This window comes from Pinus tabuliformis, chromosome 1_2 (genome assembly GCF_031772625.1).
Source record: "Pinus tabuliformis cultivar Carrire ecotype Pingquan chromosome 1_2, CPIR1, whole genome shotgun sequence".
Lineage (NCBI taxonomy): Eukaryota > Viridiplantae > Streptophyta > Pinopsida > Pinales > Pinaceae > Pinus > Pinus tabuliformis.
The window spans coordinates 31095165-31119185 of NC_142298.1; the positions used below are offsets into that span (position 1 = coordinate 31095165).

The 24021-nt window shown below is 34.5% G+C and overlaps 1 protein-coding gene across 1 annotated transcript; it reads right to left on the reverse strand.

Moving 5' to 3' along the window:
• Positions 1-4565: 4565 nt before the first annotated feature.
• LOC149204254 (thaumatin-like protein) lies at positions 4566-5613 on the reverse strand. The gene is made up of 2 exons (XM_089393253.1): positions 5454-5613; positions 4566-5350 (listed from the first exon to the last, which is right to left on the reverse strand). The coding sequence occupies exons 1-2, from the start codon at positions 5527-5529 to the stop codon at positions 4872-4874; spliced, it is 555 nt and encodes a 184-aa protein (XP_089249379.1). The 5' UTR covers positions 5530-5613; the 3' UTR covers positions 4566-4871.
• Between the last annotated feature and the right edge of the window lie 18408 nt (positions 5614-24021).

Genomic DNA, 24021 nt, shown 5'->3' on the forward strand with positions numbered 1-24021 from the left:
ACTAATTGAATACACACACTATGCTAATTATACTATCACTAATTGAATACACACTATGCTAATCATAATAGTATAGTACGCTAAAGCTTTTACGTAGAGTATAAGACTAGCGAGTCTAATAACACTAACTGAATACACACACTATGCTAATTATACTATCACTAATTGAATACACACTATGCTAATCATAATAGTATAGTATGCTTTGTTAGTAATCAATAGTTTAACCAACCTTAGAGATCCGAGATCTGATTTACATAGAATATTTTGCACCTCGTATAATTTGCAACAACCCTACTAAAGCAAGTGTAGGTGCAAGTGTTACTGGGCAGGGACTTGTTGCTTGCAACTGCTCTTGTTATTATAAATATGATACTACAATAAACATTGTAATATTCTTATTGTAGATATCATACAACATAAAATTTAGTTTATTTATCAAAGGTATCGATGGATTTTATGTAATAAAGAGAGAATTCTGTATGATAAGCAAGCATGGATTTTGTTGTAATATCATTTGGATTTCGGTAGACATCTGAGCACCCATCTATTTTGCAAATCAGTGCTTTGTAGCTACCGTAGGAGGGAGTTATGGAGAGAGGCACATTGAAACCGTCGATTACAGAGAATTCATAGTAATGTAAATTGTTGCCCCTGTTCAAAGTATATTCAACTAACCTTGTAGGAGGCTATCTTGAGACTATACAGGTGAGCACATGTTTTTTTCTTCCAAATTATTTCATGCAGAAGATTACTCCATGGAATAATATTTCAGTAAAATAATGTTGACAAAACTTAGGATGCATGCACTTTTTCCAAATGATTTCATGTAGAAGATTACTCTATGGATACGAGTAAAGTGTGAAACTTCCCTTCATGTAAGTGGGGATAATTAATTGAGACTGGTCTTCATAGACGTTAGAAGTCCTTTTGGATTTATGTTAGAATTCCTCTTGTATTTTTCACCTCCAGTAAAGTATTTAAAATGTAAACATTGCAGGATGAATTATAACCTTTTGTTGATCAACAAATTAATTCATTGTCAATTTATTAAATGTAAACATTGCAGGATGAATTATAATTTTTTTTGTCAAACAACAAATTAATTCATTGTCAATTTATTATGGGATGTGTTATATCTTACCAGCTACTGCTCCAGGGATAATAATACATAGATTTATATTAAAATAAATAAATATTTATTTATATAAATATATAATAAGGAATGATATAATTAAATTATAATATTTTCTATTATACATATTTACATATAATTTTTTTAATATTATAATTAACATATAAAAAATATTAAAATTTAAAAAAAAAATATTATTATATATTATTTTTTTGATCAATAACTATAAAATAATTATAAATTATTCTTTTAATTGCTTCTTTGTATAATATTTTTTATGTTGGTAAAAAATATGAAATGTGTCATGTTTCATAATTCAAATGATCATTGCAAATGATATTACAGTAACAAGTTGTAAGTGTACGATTGTGGGTTATCGACATGAGTCTCATTGTCGCCGTGGTCGACTCCTGGCCATGCGAGTGATTTAATTAATGATTTTATATTCATAACAATCTTTATCCAGGTCTATTCTTCAAAGCCATTACATACAAATATTTTAAAAACAAAATAAAAATATTTTCGCTTTCACAAGTTCTGAGAATAATAGAATTGAAAAAATATAAATTACTTTAATATACCTTTACTTACTTGGCAATAATGAGATAATTACAATTTATAGGCTATATATAAAGTATTATAATGGTAACAGTGTCATCATGTAGAATTTATGGTCATATACATGTATTTCATTAAATAAAAGCTCACAATACTAATATGTAGGTTTGTTTGACATTTTCATTCGTGATTTGATTTTCAATAAATTTAGGATGATTTAGTTTTGGATCAATGATCATTATTTAAAATTGTTGATTTTAATCTATGAAAGTGAATTTTTTTTAGGGTAAAGAAATAAACAAAATGGTTAATTATTAGGAAAAACACATTTATGGAGTGAAAATGCTTGTAATAAAAGTGTTAACTAAAGATAAATTTGTATAATAAAAATCATTAGCAATACATCCAAAGGAGTTTTCCATAGAGAATTTGATCATGAATTTGAGAGTAATTTCAACAGTTGGAAGTTGGGCACAACTTCCAAGCAAGGAGACCTAACCGTCGACTCTAAGTCAAAGCAGGCCTATCAGGTTTGGCCTAGGCATGGTTGACTATACTTAGGTGTTACAATTAATTGTGGTGTGAAGTAGAAAGGAAAAAGGAGGGAGTCACGCTCGACATATTAATAATTGAGTGAATTGAACTTTCATCGATAATTTATGTATGATTGTAGGGGTTGGACGGACACTGCGAACACTTAGCGTAGTAGTTGAGGTTATATCATGTGGGATTTATGGCCATGACTCACATCCATACAAGTTTAAAGGGTTCGATGGTTCATAATGTCAAGGTTGCATACAAAGTATTATAATGGTCAATGTTATTACCATGTCAAATTTATGGTCAGATCCATGCACTTCATTAAATAAAACCCTGCAATACTACTTCATTAAATAAAATCTTACAATACTACCATGAATGTTTGTCTCACATTCCCATTCGCGATTTCCTATAAAAAAATGTAAATTTAGGATGTTTTAGTATTAGATTAATGATATTGGATTATTACTTAAAATGGTTGATTTTAATCTATTATTATAAGAATTGGCCTTTCTTTAGGGTGAGAAAATAACTTAAATGTTTAATTATTTGAAAAATCACATTTATGGAGTGAAAATGTTTGTAATCAAAATTATTAATCGTAAATAAATTTGTATAATAAAAATTATTAGCAAGGCATCCAGCAGTGTTTTCCCTTCCCTAGAAAATGCAATCAGGACAAGCGTGAGTGGACAAATTCCTAATTTCCATCAATGGAACCCACAATGTGGGAATTCACAAAGGGCCACGACATCTCTCTTTCCGTAAATTCAATTTGTATTAATTTGAATTGTTTCTTTCGATAAGTTCACAATTACATATATGATCAAAATCAAAAATGTAATATAATCCAACACAAGATCCAAGATCCATTGATGTTGGTGATTTGATGTCTTTTCTTTAGAAAATGATTGTTTACATTGTTTTTGGGCATTGATTCTTTGCATACAGGTTCATGCTTTTAGGCTTACATCAAACAAGAGAAGTTAGGGAAAAGTACAAGATTGAGGAACTTTCAATTAAAGAACAGGGTTTCTCAAATGAATTAGCAAATAAGGATTGAGAACTTTTAATTAAGGAATGGGTTTTCTAAATGAATTAACAAGTGGATATTTAGATAGAGTATAATGAATTTTAAAAAATCCAAAATGGATTGCAAAATTTATAAGATAGTTTGGGTCAAAAGGGTAGAGTAGGAAATTTGCAGCTAACAATTTTAAATGATTGAAAGATTGGGGAATTCACTACCAAAGATAAATGCCACCATGGATCAAAATTATTGTAAACCTAGGTAATCATGTATCCAAAGAACTAGATTTACCTTCAGGTATGATAGGTGGCAAAAGCTACATAGAGCCACTCTAGACAAGCACAACAAATATTGGGATATCTCCACTACTCAACCTAAATTATATGCCAACTTGAATTTGAAATCCCCAACCTATTCTCCCAATTCTAACAACAGTAACCCAAAGATATCCATAAATGTCAAGGAAAAGATCTTAAAATAGTAAAAGTAAGGTTCAACTTTGCAGGGGATTTGTTCATGGACTTGAAGCAACCAAAATTCTTACTTTTTTTATATTGTTCCACAACTGTAGCATCAACATTTCTTAAAATAAGATAAGTTTAAAATTTTATATCCCTATTATTTAGATAAATACATGTTATCTCATCAATCTACATACACAATTATTCAAGTTACTATCAAAATGAGTAAATATTGGATAAATGCCCTTAACTCTTCCATTACCATGAAGGAATACTAATTAAACTTTTAGGAATACTAATTAAACTTTTACTTTTCTTTTAAGTAGTTTTCAACTAAGCCAAAAATGTTGCAAAGATATCATCTAAATAAATCTCCATTACCATGCAAAGGCGTGCTATTTAGAAATAGATATATGTTTAATGCATTGAGCATTGAATTTAATAATATTGTTATTATTATGGATATAGCTATATATTATTTTGATTTATGGAATAAAAGATTTGTAACCTTTTGTGTTTTCAATGCAAAAAAATTGTGTTACATTTTTCCTTTCTCAAATTTATATGTAAATGTGATATGATTAATATTGCAAATATAATAGTGTATTATATAAATGGAAAATAAAACTTGTTAATTCATAAAATTACATAAATATTTTTAATAAAAAAATATAGGTTAACCATAATTAATTAAAAATAAAATTCACGAAATAATCTATATTTATTTAATAAATCAATTTAAAATGAATTGATCTAGGTTGTAAATATATCCAAATTGATCGATATAGACACGATAAAGATATCCAAAATAACATCACTCATTTACAAACTAAGAAATAAAAATATTATAAAAATAATTATGCCTTCCCTTTTTCACAGGATAGAACTTCCTTTTTACGGGATACATCTTCTTGCGCACAATGGTACTCTTATTATAAATATGTTGATTGTAATATTCTTATTGCAGATATGATACTGCATAGAATTCGGTTTACCTATCAAAGGTGGGGATGGATTTTATGTAATGAACAGAGAATAAGGTATGATAAGCAGGGATGGATTTTATGTAACGAACAGAGAATAAGGTATTATAAGCAGGGATGGATTTTATGTAACGAACAGAGAATTCAGTATGATAAGCTTCTCATCAAGGGCAGAATATAACGTTGTAATTAGCACCAGAAGCGCAAGCGCGGGTTTTAGTGTTATCACTGGGATATAGGTAGGCATCTGGGCACTTGTCCATTTTGCAAGTGGGTGCAAAGCAGCCACCGTTGGAGGGAGTTAGGGAGAGAGGGACATTGAAACCATCAATTACGGAGATGTCATAGTAATCTTGATTGTTGCCCCCATTCAGAGTATATTCAACCAGCGTTGTAGGAGGCTGTCCCGAGAGTGTACAGCTGAGCACGCCGCCGCAGTCACCAGTGCTGCAGCTTCCTTTACCAGAGGCATCGAAGGAGCATCCCGTACGTCCCCAAAATCTGCCTGCACTTGTTCCTGCGGGCACGTTAACACTCCATGATTGCCCCTGCCCCAGCGCTTGACCGCCACCGACTGGAATTCCTGCGGCCCATACCGTGTATGAACACTGGTTCTGGATCACAAACGTCGCACCCGTAGCTTCTGCACTTACCAAAGCAAACAATTATTTATTTATGACAGGTACTCACCAAAACAAACAAATATGATACGTACATAAAATACAGTCGAGGGATTACCACCTTACCTTGAACATAGAGATTAAATATTAATGCTAGTGTTGCTGTAACATAAACCGAAACTGCCAATGTTCTTGCCCCCATTGCAACGGCCACCGGCAAGTAATTAAACACAACTACAAAACAGCGCAACACAAGGAAGGAATTGCAGTTGAGCTTATTTCATGCTTGTATATCACAGGTGAGACTCTATATATAGGCGAGGGTAGCCAGCCAAAACTTGATCTTAGCGTAGCGTATAATGCACGAGGGTCATATCAACTTCTAGATGGTCAAGGCCGCCTTAAACCAGCGATCACAAATATCCGACGAAATTCTTATTCTATCTGACTGACTATGTGGAAAATTTTACTCAGAAAATGATTAAGATAAAATGTGTGATGTACAATAAGCCACGGCAATAATTACTGAAGGCGCAGAGGGCACGAGGAAATTTCGGAAGAAAAATCAAACATCAGAGAGCGTGATGTATAGATGGAGTCGTAGTTTAGTACGCGCCATTTACTTATCATTTCTGCTATATGTTTCACAAAGACACAAAAAGAACCAATGTAAATAGGCCATCATTATCACATAAAAAGTAGGGATAAGGAAAAGATAGTGGGTTTTCGTTATCACATAAAGTAAGGATATAAGCAATCTTTCTTTGATCCAATTTACATCGTTCTATACTTTATTGTTCACAAGAGACAAGACATACGTTACATTGAGAGAAAAATGCTATTCCAATGAATAAATTTTATTTTCCAAAAGATAAAATTAAAAAAGGGTTATAAATAAAAGATCATAATAGCTATCTGATGAAGATGACATTAACTAGGGGTGAAGTCGATTTAAACCATTGCTTTAAGGTTGTGGATAATAAATCGCTCATTCTGGTACTTTATGTGGACTACCTCTTTTTAACAAGTATATACCCTCACATGTATAAAAGAAGAACACCATAGCTAAGAATAAGAAAATTCACATTTGTATCACATGGTGTAAAGGAGAAGGAAATAGTTGAAGAGTAATCCATTTAGAAAAATAAAAAATCTCATTTATGTCCTCTTTCGAGAGAAGAGGAGATTTCTTGTGACAAAAAACCCAAATTGGCAACAAAGGAAGACTCGGGTAAGGGTTTACTTCTTTCACATGTTGAGAGACATTCATGTATTTTAAGGTATGTTTTATTGTTGAGTGCCAGGCATGTCACAGAGTGCTAGGTTGTGCTAGGGAGTGCAAAGCATGGCAAGAAATGTATGGGATGCTAACCACTGCTACATAGGGCTAAGGGATGGTTAGACGTGTTGTGTTCTATGGCATGTCAAGATGTAAATTTTGTTTCTTAGTTTTTTTATGGTCATGGCTAGACGTGAGCCTTGAATTGGTAAATTATTAAGTGGGATGAGTTGAGATTGGACATGAGTAGCCTAAGATATGTTATAGGCAGTCCTTAGGTGAACAAGGCATAGTCTAGTTGTAGTAACTATAAGTTGGTTAAGTTGTTCTAGTTAGGGGAGGACATGGTTGGGTTCCGACCAAGTTTAAAAAAAAGTAAGGTTAGTTGTGACAGAATGGTATCTAAGGAGTGCGAGGGCATGCCAAGGAATGAAAAGGTCTGCTAAAAAATGGCAGACATTGTCAATGGATGGTGATGAGTGTTAGGGAGTGTCAGGGGAACACAAGGGAGAACTAGGTCAAAATGCTTCGAAATGAAAAAATAAGAGAGTGCGCTAAGGAGTGCCAACAAATTCCAAGTGTCCCAAGGATGAAGTGTTTTAGGAGAAGTTCGAAATAGGACTTGCAAGAGGTAATCCTATGGTTGTGATAAGGCGTGGACAAAGTAATTTCAGAGAAAGGGAGACTTTGGGTTGGGTACAATATTGTTTTTCTAATGAATTGGTTGGGTTCCCAAGTCGCATAAAAAGTAAGGTTATCTATGAGGGTGTTAGTGTCCGTCAGTTCATTCTGTCACCAGTGATCAAATATTCTCTTACAAGGTGTTGTTAGGGTGTCAAGTCAAATTTTTGTCATTTCAATGAGTCTTCAAATAAAAATTTGGTCACTGGCCAGTGTGTCTAGGGCTATTCCCACTCTCTCAATATTTTCATATGTCGGTCACTTTCATCACTCAATTGATTCTACCATCATGCAAACATCATCAATATCACTTCAGTCACATCATCATGGTCTCCATTCAACTCAGTGTCACCATTAGTTCATTAGGGTTATGGTCACAAAATCAACCATTTCATGTATAAATATGGCAAATGAGGAGTACCAATAGGTAAATTTGTTCAATAAAACTTTATTTCAAATATAATTTATTTTTTTAGATGTAATAATGTTCCTAAGGTTCTAAAGTTACAAGAAGAGGTCCTAAGGCTAAAAAACTAAAAAAGAAAGTGAATTGGTGAGGTGGGCCATCCTACCTCATTAATTAGTTAAACACCAAAAGAAAATTATAAAATCACATGGAGGAGCTCATTCACACTCATTTGAACTTTTATACAATCATAGCATCGAGATCCTCCCTATCCTTTGGAAAAAATTGTGATTCCATAGCCCTCACTAGCAAAAATTTACTCTCGTTGCGCACAGAGAGCCTTCCCTACACATCGGAAGCCTTCGTTGCTCATGCTGTAGAGTTGTCCATAATTGTTTTTTGACCATCAAAATTCATTTTTCAAAGGTCCTCTTCAGTCCTTTCATCCTGTACGCTCTATAACAAGAAATTTAATCATTTTCATGCCCTCCTTTGCCTCATATTTAAAAAAAATGATCAAATACTTCTTCTTCTAGGGTTACGTGATTTTCATTGTTTTAATCCTCAGATGATGAGTTGCTACCCTAAACCCTATATTACTTGTCCCTACACCTCTATTTGTAGCTAATACACCATTTCCATCCATCACACAACCTTATCCCCTCATTTTCTATCATTTTCCTATAAACCCTAATCTACCTTATCTTTCTAGGATAGGTCCATGTTTTGGCCTTTTCCACCCCCTCCCCTCACTCATTTACCAAAGTTCCTTTTTCTCCTACTCACTGACATCATCCCCTATCCTCCTAAATTTTCATACAAATTTAGGCAACTCCTAAGTCCATCATACCACCTCATTCCCTCATAACAACAAATTTCACTTTTTTTGCTTGCCTTTCACCTAGGGTTTGAAGGGGAAATATCTATGAGAATGAGACATGTTTAACACTCATTTCACATACTCTTACACAAGTGTCGCCTTTATCCTCCCAAAGTCTATAATCGAAGTCGTACTCGCCATAAGCTGCAACAAAGGTTGTTGCATTAAGTTAAATATGTGTTATATGTTCTGGATGGTCTATGTTGTATCGACAAGTTTTCAAGTGTGTGATCATAGTGAAGTTTTATCACTATTCACATAAGTTCCACTGATCCCACACTTAGCTAAATTTCGGAGTTTCCTTAGCAACCTAGCCTCATCCAACTTTCTTGAACTACACACTTCACATATGTAACCCTCAAGCTTTTCCGTTTCTTGTTCGAACTGTGCAATGCGCAGAAATCCCAACCTCCCTTACCATTCAAAAATGTGTAGTGGTTTCCTCCAGTGTCCTTCCCTCATCCAGAACCCACTATCTCCAAAAATTGTTCAGTTTTGTTCTTTGACTACCCAGTCTCCCTTGCATCCTGAAATTGCATAGATGTGTCCTGCCAGGGCCTCGTCCCATAATAGTTCCTTACATCCTAAAACTGTGTAAATGTGTCCTCCCAAGGCGTCATCCTGCAACAGTGACTGCCCATTAAAACTACACAATTATGTCTCTCATGGGCCACGAAGAAAGATGACATGATAGATGACTCTCAAGGAGCTAAGGAGAAAAATAAGCAAACCAAGAAACGAAAGGTAAGATAGAATATTAGGACTGCATGAAGACTCCATCTGATGCATAACCCTTTGGAGGCTAGGTATGGAAAACAAAGCATGTCTTTAGAAATACAGCTCTTAATGTAGCTTAAAAGTTTTCTTATCATTGTCGTATCATTTCGTCTTCAATGACATTCATGGTTGCAAGAACTGAAAGTCATTCCATGTGTTTTCTCTACGTGTCTTTCTCCCTTTCACTCATTTATTACATAGCTTAGAAGATGAACAGTATTACCACTTGTTTATTTAAGCTATTGAGGTTGTGACCAACATGATCTTATGTCTAACCAGGCACGATGTAAGGCATCCTAAGTGGAATGAAATTTGTTTGATGATATGTATGTAGTCAGCACACTCCTCTGTATTACTCCTTTGCATTAATCCTTGCTTTTTAACTTGCATGTATCCTCGCCACTTGTCAGATTTGGCTACCTACTGACAATAGTCTCTTAGCTCTTTCCTGACAAAGCAGGTGAAGGAATTTCCTTCAACCTGATTTCTTCAAGGCTCTTCATAGAAATTATAGAGCTAAGTGAAGGAGGTGTGGAATCTCACTATCAAACTCTTGAAAATACTTTGTATGTTCGAATATATCCAAACAATTAAGCTACCACTCAACAACATTGTCAATCTTAGAAGACTCAAGAAATATCACATCTCTAGATATTATAAACTTCTTATTCACTTCATCTTAGAGATGGTATGCTTTGGAGGTATGAGTACCCAAAGAAGATAAATTTGTGACTCCTTGCACTGAGTTTTTTTATCTATTCCTTAGGTATGAAGGCATAATATGAGGAACCAAAAACCCTGAGATACCTCACAAAAGGAATGTGGCCATACCACATTTCATAGCGAGTCTTGTTTCTAATAGCAAGAATTGGACACCTATTATTTATATACACAACACATAGAACCACATCAGCCCAAAACCTTATGAACTTAGCATTTGAACTATGCGAAGTTCATAGTGAAAGTAATACATTCCAATGAACTACGTGTTGAAAAATGCAGCAAGAAATTCTCAATTTGATTTTTCCTTGATTAAATTGAAAAAATTCAGATTTCCACATCAACAGACAACTTAGATGATGTTAACTTGTGTGACATGGCTTGTGTCACCTAGTTTACTCAATAAATTCGAGTTGGAGGAGTTAGAATTCAGTTATGCATATGTGATTGCTAACTTGTGGCAATAAAGGTCAATTATCTTAGGTTGTTGTCAGTTAAACTAGTTCTAACTTTTGGAGGAACTAGTGGAAGGTCATTTAAGCAGTGGGACTTTAGTCAAACTCGGTGATCATCTAGTTAACTGATCAATCAACCCAAAATAGTTGGGGCATGAAGAGAAGTCAAGTTCCCTAAGATTGGTGGAGATTCGAAGGTAGTTTTAATTTCTTGTAGCTCACACAGTTGCAACAACTTGCTATAAGCATAGTGGAGGAGGTAGCTTGATTAGGAGCTTCTTGTGAAATTAGAGAGCGAATGATTGTTGGTAGCATTAATAGCCTACCAACAAATTTTTTTGCACCACACTTCAATGTTTTGGGCATGGTTTTTGAGGGTGGATATTTTTCTTTTATGCTTTTTGGTCATGCACGTCCTCACTAAGTATCTTGGGAGGTCTGTAATAGTTCCTTGCATGCACATCCTCACTAAATATCTATTGGGATATATGTACTAGGTCCTTCTAAATTTTTGTTTGTCAAGGCTTAACTACTTATGATCTTAGGTGCTCACAACAATTCGACAGTTTATGGCACTTTCCAAATCACCATTCCTGAAAGGATCCAACAAAATGACTTCAGAGGAAGATGAGAAGGGAAAACTCTTATTCGAACTAGCCTAGAACTAGTGGAATTGGTTGGTCCTAATGGTTTTAGAGTAGTACTAGTCTAGTTTGGTGGTTTAGATTGGCTAAGGTTGGTCTTGTATTGAACTGACCTTAAAACACCAAATTCACTAGTTCTCTAATAAACTGACCAATTCTGAAGAATGTAGTGCAACATAGCTAATGACCACCAAATAATAATTTTTTAATAAAAAATACTGAAAAAAGAAAAAATAATTATTAACTCGAGGGCCCTACAAAACCTAACCCTAGTAATTAATGGTAATATCTAATTTTTAAAGTTAAAGTAAAAGTTGACATTCTCCTTATCTTTCCTTTTTGAAAAGGAAAGATAAGGATAATGTCAGCTTTTACTTAAATTTTTAATATTAACATTATTTGTTTCTAGTGGTTTCAGAGTGGTTCCAACTTCATTCAATTTTTAGAAAGTCAAATTTTAGATCCCATTCAAAACTTAGTGGTTATTATTTGAACCACTTCTTTATAATGAGTCCTAGACGTTGACTTCCATTTTTTCAGGTGCAGTTATTGCATAATCATATTCCTCGTGAGACTTTGCAGTACAAGTTGATCTTTAATCCATTGCAAGCACTTGACCTAGCTTAGGGAACCATTAGCTATCCCTCCCAAGTTGCACCTCAACATTGAAATTTTCTTTTTTAGTAGACATTCATTTTATCCACTAGATCATTTCTTCCACTGTGACAGTCCAACAACACCCCTGCTAGCATATGCTTGACAATCCATCTCATCTTTACTACTACCTTATAAACACTCTTAAATCTTGTGTCTCCAATATAAAAGAGGAAGAACCAGAAAGGGCCTTCTTGCCCCTCTTCACAACCCACAATATGTTTAGCTTCTCTCTTGTGCGTACACTGTAGTCTTCTCGCAACTTCAGAATGGTGAATCTTAAACACAGTCTCATGATGTCCATTCAGGGAAGCATAATTCACCCTTTTCTTGAATCAAATTACCCCCCTAGAATTCCCTTTACCTTTACATGTAGGCATATAGTTTCCTTCTGGATGACTGTTAAGCTTCCCATCTCTATTTTTCCTCCCTCTCCTACCCTCATGAACCCGATAAACTGAATTTAACCAATCTCAATGTATTTGAGATAAACAATCCATCCAACTGGGTAGATTGAGTTGAGACCCTTTTAGAAACTAAATCCATCCCTCCACAATGATATATCCCTCCCCAACAACATCATCATGCTCTGTTCGAGATCTATCATTCCCATGATCACTATAAATTTCTGAGTCCTTCACTTACATATTTGGTAACATCATCATTCTGATCGCTTATACTTTGTTGTGTTGTTTCTTGTGTTATGATTTCCTTTAATGGAAATATCTCCCTAGTAGGCACGAGTAACTAAATTCAAGTTCTTATTGAACTCTTGCGTTAACATACTTAATTTTCATTTTGACCTATTCGGTTTCAAATTCTTGTGTGGTTGGTTTAATGGTTGACTACTAGCATTCACCAATTGGTTATTGATGATCATAGTTAATCTAGAGTGCACATTGGACTTTGCCTTGAAAACCAAGACCCAAGAATAAGCAATTACGATGGAACATTTCAGAGTCCATACTAGTGGAAGGCCAACTGTGTAGTGGGACTTTAGTCAATCTCAGTGATCATCCAGTTAACTGATCAATCAACCCAAAATATCTAGTGCATGGAGAATTCGAGTTACCCAAATATGGTGGAGATTCCAAGGCAATCTAACATCAATTGTAGACTAGCCTTGAGTGTACAGGTGTTGCACGTTGTCACATGATCAACCTTGGGAATTTCACAATCCATTTTGTAAAAATTCCTAAATAATAGTGGCCTAATTTCTCAAGGAATTGCGCAAGGAAATATGGGCTCAAACTGAGGTAGAACTTTACTAAGTCTGGGTTATAGCTTCTCAGTGAGACGAGAGACAGGTTATTCACTTGCAGGTTGTGCTCCGTTGAGCAAATAAATTGCAATACAATTCTATTCATCATATTAATGCAAGTAGAGATTGAGTCTTTTAGCATATTTCTTTCCTCGGGAAAAATTATGTGTGCATGTGTGTTATTTCTTATTGCATGTATGAATTTTTTGTTCTAAATTGTGAATTAAATTCAAGAGAGCAATAGAGTAGGTTTGTGTCTTGTGATTTTGATTAAAACTTCATAAGTAGTTGCAACTCTACACCATAATTTCTACAAGGATGGTGGAGGCAAATTACAAAATATATGTTAGTAGACAATATCCCTACTTAAAAGTATCTATGACAACTTTTGTGAGAAGAAGACATTGAGGATAAAATATTGGATTGTGGAAGAATTAGTCACAAAATTTACAAGGGCAGTAATTTTGGTTGCATGTGTGGAGGTAGATGGATTAAATGTAATTGTGTAGTAGACAAGTCACAACTACCCCTTTGATATTTGTCGATGATGTGTTACTATTTGGTAGATTTACCTCTTTTGATCGGTATCTGCACTCCTTGTGAATAATAATAAATCTCATATGGTTTCTTCTTATCGAGATGATGCATTGGTATTGGAGATTTATCATATTTTTGGTGTTATCTCCACTACACTGGATGCAGATTTTGAAAATCTTAGATTTATGCTCCAACCTAATTGTTATGGAATTAAGGATTGGAGTTGACTTATAGAGAAAATCCACTGTAAACTTTTATCATGGGCATAGAGGTGGCTCTCCCTAGGAGGCAAGTTGACTCTAGCTCAAGTAGTCCTTCAGAAAATCTCTGTATATTGGCTTCATATTTTCGCTCTGCTTAAGAATATCAGTAAATGTATATTTTTGGCTTCATCTTGGCATGAGACAATGTGTCGTAAATGACAGAGTGGGCCTAGTTGTTGTTTACTATGTATGGAGGCAATGGATAGCCAGAATCATTTGTTTCTTTGATTCTCCTCAGAAAAATCATTTTGGAATGGTGTATTTAATATGTTGCATTTACAGGCAGATTATAACTACTCTTTTGTGGTTGATTGTATTCGAGACTGGATTATTGAATATAAAACATTTGGACCACTTCCAATATACATTGGGGTTTCGACCCAAAGAATGCATTATTGTCCTGAGCTCCTTTGTTGTGATACATCCACCTCCATCCTTGTCAAAAAAGATAAAAGCCTCCCTAAACTTAGACATAACCTCCATCCCATATTCCTTTAGTAGATAAAACCCTTCTCTCATTTTCTGACCATGCCAATCTACCCTCCATCCCATATTCTCTCATGAGCCCTGTGTAAACCACCATTTCATTCAAGGATGGGGAATTTGATGCATACTCTAACCATATTTGTTAGATACTTTCCCCCTTTTCTTGCTTATTCATTCATTGCCAAACACTATACCACTAGTTCTAAGAATCTTGTGGATACTATCACCACAATAAATGTATATTTTATTTTATAGGAGACAAGAATTGTATATTTACCTTTGGGACACTCCAAAAATATTTTGATGCACCTTTGTGACCTTTATGACTTTATGACCTTAATTCCCATTCCATGTTCATCCATGTGGATGCACTTTATGATGTTCTACGACAACCTAATGTCCTTGTCAACTTCCTCTCATCTTCCTTGTCATGTTTTCAGGACTTGTGTATCCAACAAGGAAATTGGGAGATGAATGCCATCAAGGTAGAAAATCAAGGGGGTTTCAAGTCATTTATTTAGGGTTCCCACTAGCATAGTCCCACCATATGATCCACCCAACCCCTAAATTGGGGTCTACTTCTATTTCAATTAATTATTAGATGATCATGGTGGGCCATAGTTCCAAGATAAATATTATGACTCCTCGTATGATATTATTGGAGATACTTGAGGAGACATCTTTTTGGCTAAAGGTTTAAGGGAGGATTTTGACTTCAATATTCAACCATCAACCATATCCTCAACATATCTAACCAACAATCAAGAAGACAGCTGAGGTGAAGCATGGGAATCCTCTCTCATCCACGTTGTTCAGGATATATATCGATCTATGAATGCCTCTACACTCCACCAACTATGCATCAATAAAATTTTGGGTTTCCCCACTATCCTCCAAGATGGATACATGTTGTCCCTACATTGTGCCTTTGATTGCATGGTGGCTAATAATCATAGTTTATCGTGGATGATTGTCATCATACGTAACATCCACGGTCTAATTCATTTGTTTGGTGCCCAATGTTGGTGAACCATTGTATTGCATCATGGTAGCATATATTGCCTTTTTTAAAGCAAAAATATATTGAAAATAAATTAAGTTATGTCTCTTGAAAATGTTCAATATTATTGTGTTGTGAGTGCTTTGCATATTATATGTATCTTATATCTATAATCACTTATTTCAAGCCTACTTTAAGAAATAAAGGAAGAGGTGCAAGGCCTTGCCATAAGGACTCCCACCAACACATGCCCTTGTTTCTCTAGTTTGGAAACCCTTGCATGTTTTTGACAATGAACTCCTACCAACCACTACTTTAACCATCTATTGAATTCCTTTGATTGGTATGTGTAAATTATTTTGATTGATTCTTGGAGAGGTGTGAAATCTAATTTTGCATGGCATGATACAAACACCAAATTTAACCCGTGGTAGCCAAAATTTTAGCCTTACAACTCTCTCATCCAATATTAGATACTTCACTAATTATTCAATGGGTAATCTACTTAACAATATATTAAATATTAGAAGCATTCATATTAATATAAAAAATAAGAATAGTATTTAATATTAAGTCATAATGTAGGTAATTACCAAGTTGACATATTCTCTGCCTTGGAAAGTGAATAGTCAGCTTGACTTAATGTCCGATGTTAGTTTTAAAACAATTAAGATAAAATTATTTAAGAGAACTCACATAGATCTATAAGTGCTGAGATGATAAATATGATGCAAAAATTTACTCAAAAGTTCACAATGTAAAAGAGGTTTTCACTTATAGATCCAAGGTTAGTATATTTGTCCCAATATAATAAATGTGTTTCTCTTTTATATTATTAAATTAGGTTGCTTCAATAATCATGTCCTTATTGTTAAGGGGAGATTGTCTTAAAGTAAGTGTTGTCATAAGTAGTGTGATAGAAGTTACAATGGGAAACTATATCTATATATTTTTTTATAAATGTGAAAAAGTAATCCCTAATTTATCTATGTCCATGGTAGTGAAAATCGATTTGTTATAGTGGTAGCTCAATTATTTGTCATGTTAGTATGAGTAGTGGTACCTTGTGGTCATTGTATTATGTTTAGTAGATATAGTAATAAATGGTGTAATTTAAAATTTTTAATTTAGACTGCATTTACATCACAATGTGATACTCTATAATTGTATGAAAACTTAGCAGTGAAGATATGACAAGTAACTAGATATATTCAACAAAATTTTAATGCTTATCATTGTGTCTTTTAATAATATTTATAGTGCTAGCTAAATTGGATAGTATTGACTTACTTTTACAATTCACATAGATATCATCATAACTCGTTGGTTTTGATACTTGATTATTTGAAAATAAATGCTAGTTAAATTAGGTAGTATTAACTTAGTTTTCCAATGCTAGTTAAATTATTAACTCGGTTAACGCTATCTTAGAGAAAATGTGTAGTATTTCATATTTTACATGCTCCATGTACCCATTTCGATTTCATGTTTTTCAGAGTTATTTTGTAGCCAATGCACCCAGGTTCGTTTTGCCAAGGTCGATGTGCAAAGGTTTGATTTCATTTTTACACGCTCGATGTACTCATTTTTTATTTAATATTTTTGAGGTTCAATTTTGCAGGTTAGGGTTTCCCTAAGTATGATTTCCTCATTTTAAATGAATTAAATCGAACAAGGAACCAATGTTCGATTTAAATACCAATTTATTTCCAATTGCGTACACAATCGGTTCTAAAATATTCTAATATGGCGATTCCACACTTAGATTCTCAAAGCCGCTTGTAGAAACACGTTGATCTACATTAACTCGCGATCATATTTTTGCACTAACGAATTCATCTGTCAACAATGGTGATGGCTTTGCAAGATCACTCATGACTCATTGGTTTGATACCTTAATTACTTTAGTTTTTGCAAGTTTTATTCATAAGTATATACAGGAACATAGAGGGTTTCAAGGAACAGAGAGGGTTTCTGCAAGGAACAGAGGAATGAAAAAGATTGAGAAATATTTGCAGATTCACGAAGATGGTGATAGTGCCACACCAATTTCACTTTGTTTCTGTTGTGCTAGGAGATGGCTAGAGAATCGCCTCGATTTGTTCCAGAGGGATTCTCCAGACAACACGTGAAATTGGGCTTTTGGGAGAAATTGATGGAACGGAATCCAGCGGTGGGCTTGGTAGAACTACTCCATTCCTTGCCTGATTCCTGCCACGACTTTCCATTACAAATCCACTGGAAAATGGTGCTACATCTTCATCAACCAAACCTTCCTCCACACTGCAATGAAACAACACCTTTGCTTCTACAACCAAACCTTCCTCCTCATCATCAACCAAACCTTCCTCCTCGTTTGCCCCATTGCAATGGAGGGCTTGTCGAGAAAATGGAGAGATAAACACCAATGTTTGAGAGCCACGAGACTAGGGTTTCTGTGATGGGCATTGAGGGCATGAGGCCCAACGACAGCCGAGCACATACTCATTTATTCGTGGGTGGCAGATGATAGATATTAAGACCCTCATTCTTAGGAAAAGTGGGAGACATGGGTGCCGACTGAGTGGGAAACAACAGGAAACAGTGAGCTAGGCCATCTTAAAATGGAAATAGGTTGGCTTAAAATGGAAACAAGACAACTAAAACCACTGAAACTTTTTTGGTGTAGAGGTCGAAAATATTTTTGGCGCCAAATTGTTTTAGTTTTTATATGTTGGGGCTTTCACTGTTATTTTGAAAAGGAACTCGAAGTTGAGCTAGAAGTTTCAAGGAAGACAGCAAAGGGTTTATTTTCCACAGGTATTTTCCTTTCAATTTGATGTATTTCCCTTGCAAAGATGTTGGCATTGGTATTATTTTCCTTGCGTAGCTGTATTCATTGGTATAGCTATAGGAATTGGGATTATTTTCATGGTATAGATGTAGGCATTGGGATTATTTTTAGGGTATATTTGGGTTTGTGAGTATAATTTAACGTGTTTTCCAACTAGGGAAAGTACTTTTGAATTATACTAGTGCATGAACATGGAACCCCAACCTAATTTGAATTAATTGGTCTCTAGTAGAGTCTATATATTGCATTCATGTTCATCAATAACATATTATTATATTTTATTAGAAATTTGAATTGTCTCTCTCGTTCATTAGTTAATTTCTTAGTGGTTTTATTCTCTCTTGTTTCTTGTTTTGCAAGTATCTATCTAGTATTTCTTCACACTTATATCTTTCTATTATAGTTTTATATTGTCTAAGAAAATCATCTTTGTACCATTTCCTAAATTCTTGCATTATTTTGATTTGAATCTATTCTCCTTCAAGGAATTTTTGTTCAAGAATTCTTATTTTTATTTTTCTTATGTAATTCACTCTTGGAACCGTTTCCAAGAAGCTCATATGAATTGACTATCCCAACCTTAGACGAATCAAATAATGATTTGTTACTAGATGTATCTATCCTTTTAGCATGGTGTATTTTTATGGAGGTGATTTTCCTCATTTTATTTGTAGATAATATGTGTTTTTTAACCTCTCAACGAATCTTTATCTTTGAAATTAATCATTGGTATCATTAGGTCTTTGTTTCAATTGCTTCTAAATTTCAGATACATTTTCTAGCAACAATGCATTCAATTCTAACGGTCTTTCTCTCTCTTGGATTATCCTTTCATTATCTATCACGTAGCTTTAGAGTATTTCTTTTAGGATCCTCACTATTTCTGCAAGATTTAGGAGTTTTTCTACTTTAGGATCCTCACCATTTTTGCAAGATTTAGGGGTTTTTCTACATTCATCCTCTCTTGATATTCCTCACATTTGACATGGTTGGTTTCTTCAAGAGGACATCATACCATATTGGGTTTTTCTTGTGATGTTGGTTCCACTTTTTTGACTCAATTATATTTTCTTTTTAGTGTTGTAATGCAACAAATTCAATAATTAGTTGTAAATTACCATCACAATTTAAATTAATAATGGAGTATAACCTTTTATATGCAATTGTGCCTTATAACATGATAGTGTTGCACCCTAACCCAACATACAATATTGTAACAATCCTAGTTCCTTTGGGTGTGTTTTGAAAAATGAGGTCGTCCTTTTATGAAAATTCACTCCCCATTGGCTTATTGCTATATAATTCAACTTCTGTGCAATAAATGGACACATTGTGTCACTTGATATCTACCATTCTAGGAGATGCACTGGGATGATCTTTTGCTTGGATATGTGATCATGTGTTTGGCACCAGACTCTAATTCTTTAGCATGAAATAGGTCCATATCACACACAACTTGCTTTTAATAGCAAGATAAAATCACATATAATATGGAAATTTTCTTTATCAACAATATAGGGAATGGTCCTTGTAAGTCCAATTGCAAATTTTGTAATCTATTGCTGAAAGTCAGTATTCTATCTACAAGTTTGGTTCTTCATGAATCCCTTTTACTAGGAACAATCATATCATCCAAAATAGTATAACCCTTAGCTACTTCTCCAGATTCTACATGATTTTATGTGAGGAGAATACTTTCAAAATGATCTGTCCCATCCAAAACCGTAGCATCCTTCTCCATGACACACACATGGTCTCCAAGTGGGACATGCAGTGACAAATATTCAGTCTCTGATGTCACATCAATTTCTATAAGCTAAAGATTTTTCACTAGGGTATCATATTCTGGTCCCTCGGCATGTTCAAGCCTCTTCAATGGATTATCCAAGGAAAGTTGCTAATTGCACACATCCTTGTCTTCTAGAAGAGATTCATTCATACTTAAACAAGGGGATATTTTCATACTTAAACAAGGGGATATATTGTAACTTTTTCTAAGTTCCTAAACTTTTGGATGGAATACTGGAGTCCAGGCCAAATCAGGTGCTTAAACAAGGAGATATATTATATCCCTCCGTAACCTCAGGGATCCTCAATGGAGTATCAAATTGGGAAGGTTCCTGCTTTCTCACCACAATTTGTATATTTTCTCCAACTTTGAAATTTTGGGTCTCTCCAGCTTCCTGGCCATTGTTTCCCTCAATTTTGGTAGGGTCAATGAATCACTCATGTTTTTCATTGTTGTCCATATCAAACAATTGTTCTCTAATTCGACTTGCATCAATTATGCCATCAACAATAAAAATGCTTTCCTGGCATGCTCCATATTCAACTTCATTCTTTTCCACAACTATATTATATCCCTCTGTAACCTCAGTGGTCTTCAAAGGATTATCCAATTGGTAAAGTTCCTACTTGCATGCAACTTCTGTAACACTCACTGAGATATTTTCTGTAAGAGAATCAGCTATACCTTAACAAAATAATGCATCCTTACTCTCCATAATCTTGGGCATATCTAATGGATCACTAATGTCGAATCCAAACAAAGAATTCAAGCAGGGAGATATATCAAGGCCTTTTGTAAGCATAGGCATCTTCAATGGAGTATCCATGTTAGAAGGTTCCTCGTTGCTAGCCACTGTGTCTACTTTCACAAGTTGTATATTTTGTCCAACTTTGAATTCTTGTGTCTCTTCAGCTCTGTTATGTATATATTTTTCTTCTTGCTCATCCTCTTTTCCCTCAATTTTGTTAGGGGCAATGAATCCCTCATGTTTTCCATGGTTGTCCATATCAAACAATTTTTCTTTAATTTGACTTGCATCAGTTTTTCCATCAAAAATACTAATGCTTTCCTTATATGCTTCATCTTCAACTTCATTTTTTTCTATAGCTACATTGTAAGATCCATGTTCCACTTGATGACCATCTGTTAAGGGAATGTGAACATACTTGGTGATCTACTCAACTACATCTTCCTCCTTTTGAGGAGTTGAACCATACAACTCATTTCCATTGTCTGAAAAGTTGCCTTGATGCACTTCATCCTATGAAGCTTGAAAGTTTTTATATGTTACTTGAAGTTCATTGGACATATCTACCTGTTCAGGATTATTCACTTTCATCCAAACTGCATTAGGAGAGCCATAATTTTTCTTATGAAAGATAGTTTCTTCAACATCCTAAGTTTCGGCCATTGAATCAAGTTCATAATGCTCCTCTATTTGATATATAGAGTCATGATATCCTTCTTTAGTTTTGGGATCACTCAATTTATCTTCTTGAGCTTGACCACTAACCAGTGAGATGTGACATTTCTGAACATCATTTAGAACTAAAAGCTCCTCTTCACTGCATTCCCCAGGCTCTTGACCTTCACTATATGATTCCAGCTGTGACAGATTTTCTAGAGACAAAGCCTTTGGCAGGAGTTCGAATTGGTGAGCACCATTCAAATTGTCTGCATCAAATTGAAGCTTATTTTTTAATTCTGGAGTGTTGCCACAATCCATTGGTTCACCTTCATAAGATTCATTCTCATAAATCTGTTGGTTTTCATCTTCCTCCTTTTGAGGACCATTGAACTCATCAAGTCCAAAACACACTTTGCTTTTGTTTGAAAAATAAGACTTGATTTCATGAGCTTCATCCTTCATAGCCTCTTGAGCTTCCTCATTGTAGTTCTTAGGAGATACACTTTCTTTAGAATTTTGAGTTTCAGTCTTGGAAAACTGTTCAATTTTCTCTTTGTTTTCAACTACAGAGACCTAATACCCTTCAATGGTTTTTGAATCATTCAATTCATCCTCTAAACCTTCATCATTAACAAGTGATATGGGATTTTCCTGAAGATACTCTTTATTGCATTCTTCATCGGCTTGAGCTTCACAAAATCATACATACCTTGATGAGGGAACACATTGTTATAGTCTACAAAATCAATTGAAATGTTTCTTTTTTTTCAAGAATAGAATCAATTATACCTGAACAAGGGAACATATCATTATTATCTAGAAGCTTGGCTCGTTTAATTTGTTCCAGAATTATTGCAACAGATCATTAGTGGCTGGGTTGTGTTTCATGGAGTAAAAACACTTATAAACGTGGAGAAAACACATCATTACTATAAATACAGAGGAAACCCATATTTTTTCTTGAAGAATAATACCTGAATAAGGGAACAAATCAGTACTGTCTTAAGAATTGATTTTATTTTGAACAATCTCCTCAGCCGTGACTGTTTTTTCAAGAACATATTCATCCATAACTGAACAAGGAACTCATGATTACTGTCGGTAAGGTTGGGCTTGTTTAATGGAGTATTGAAATCGTTATACCAGAGGGAACACATCATTAATATTAATACTAGGGGAACTAGAATAGAGTCAAGGCATTCCTGAACTAGCAAACACATCAGTACTGCCTTCAAAATTGTTTGAAGAATCAACAATTTCCAGAGTCATGTCTGGTTCTATTTCTTTATAATTACATGAACAACTAAATTTCCTCTTTGAAGTATCACTCTCTATTTGTGTGTAGACATGAATCCAATCAACCTTGTAATGAGATGACACACCTGCATGCTGGGAAACACTAGGCATTGGCTCATACATACTAGAGAGACTGTCCACTTTTGAACCATACAATTCATTAAGTCCATAAAACTGTTTGTCATTGTCTAGACTCTGAATAATGAAATTTGTCTTCATGAACTTCATCCTCAACAACTGAGTTATGAGGTTGCATACCAACATCTCAAACTCGAATATTCTCATAAGCTTCTTGAGATTCATCGTATGATGAATGAATCAGTTGATGGTCTCCAAATTTCAAGTAAGATACATTAGACAACATGGGACAACCATCTTTTTGGCTACTGTTATAATTCTTATGTGATTTTCATTCTTCATCATCATGGGTTTCACTTTTGTAAACATGTTCAATTTGCTCTTGTTTTTCAACTACACGATCTTGATATCTTTCAATCACATCTGAATTCTTAAACCCATACTTGTGAGTTTCATTATTAACAAGTGAGATGGGATTTTCCTAAACAGAAGTAGCTGAAATGTATTGTATGGTGCATTCCTCACCATCTCGAACTTCATTGGATGATTCCTCCTTTCTAAATATCAATTCTTTCTTGTCAATGAAAAATTGTCTCCTTTCTAATTAAGATAAGAAAAGGAATTTTCTTTATGTATCCCATGGAGTATAACCTTTTATATGCAATTGTGTCTTATAACATGATAGTATTGCACCCTAACCCAACATACAACATTGTAAAAATCCTAGTTCCTTTGGGTGTTTTTTGAGAAATGAGGTCATCCTTTTATGAAAATGCATGCCCTATTGGCTCATTGTTATATATTTCAACTTCTGTGCAATAAATGGCCACATTGAATCACTTGATATCTACCATTCTAGGAGATGCACTGGGATGATATTTTGGTTGGATATGTGATCAGGTGTATGCCACTAGACTCTAATTCGTTAGCATGAAATAGGTTCTATAGCGGTGTTATGGAAATATGATTGATTCTCCTCTGAACATCTCAAATCTCCGCATAGGTATAATACCAAGCCATGATATTTGTAGCTTGGGTCTTTGAGAAGTATGAGGCATGAAATTGGCATTATTTGGTTTAATCCCACACCATATTTACTCATGAATTGATGGAACCAAAGCTCATGGGCATTCACTGCATTGTCATTCATTTGAATTCACTTATTCCATGTGTGGTTAACTATATTGGAGGGTTAAACATAGTTATGGGTTTTTATACCCTCTCTGCCACTAGTACTCTACATTATT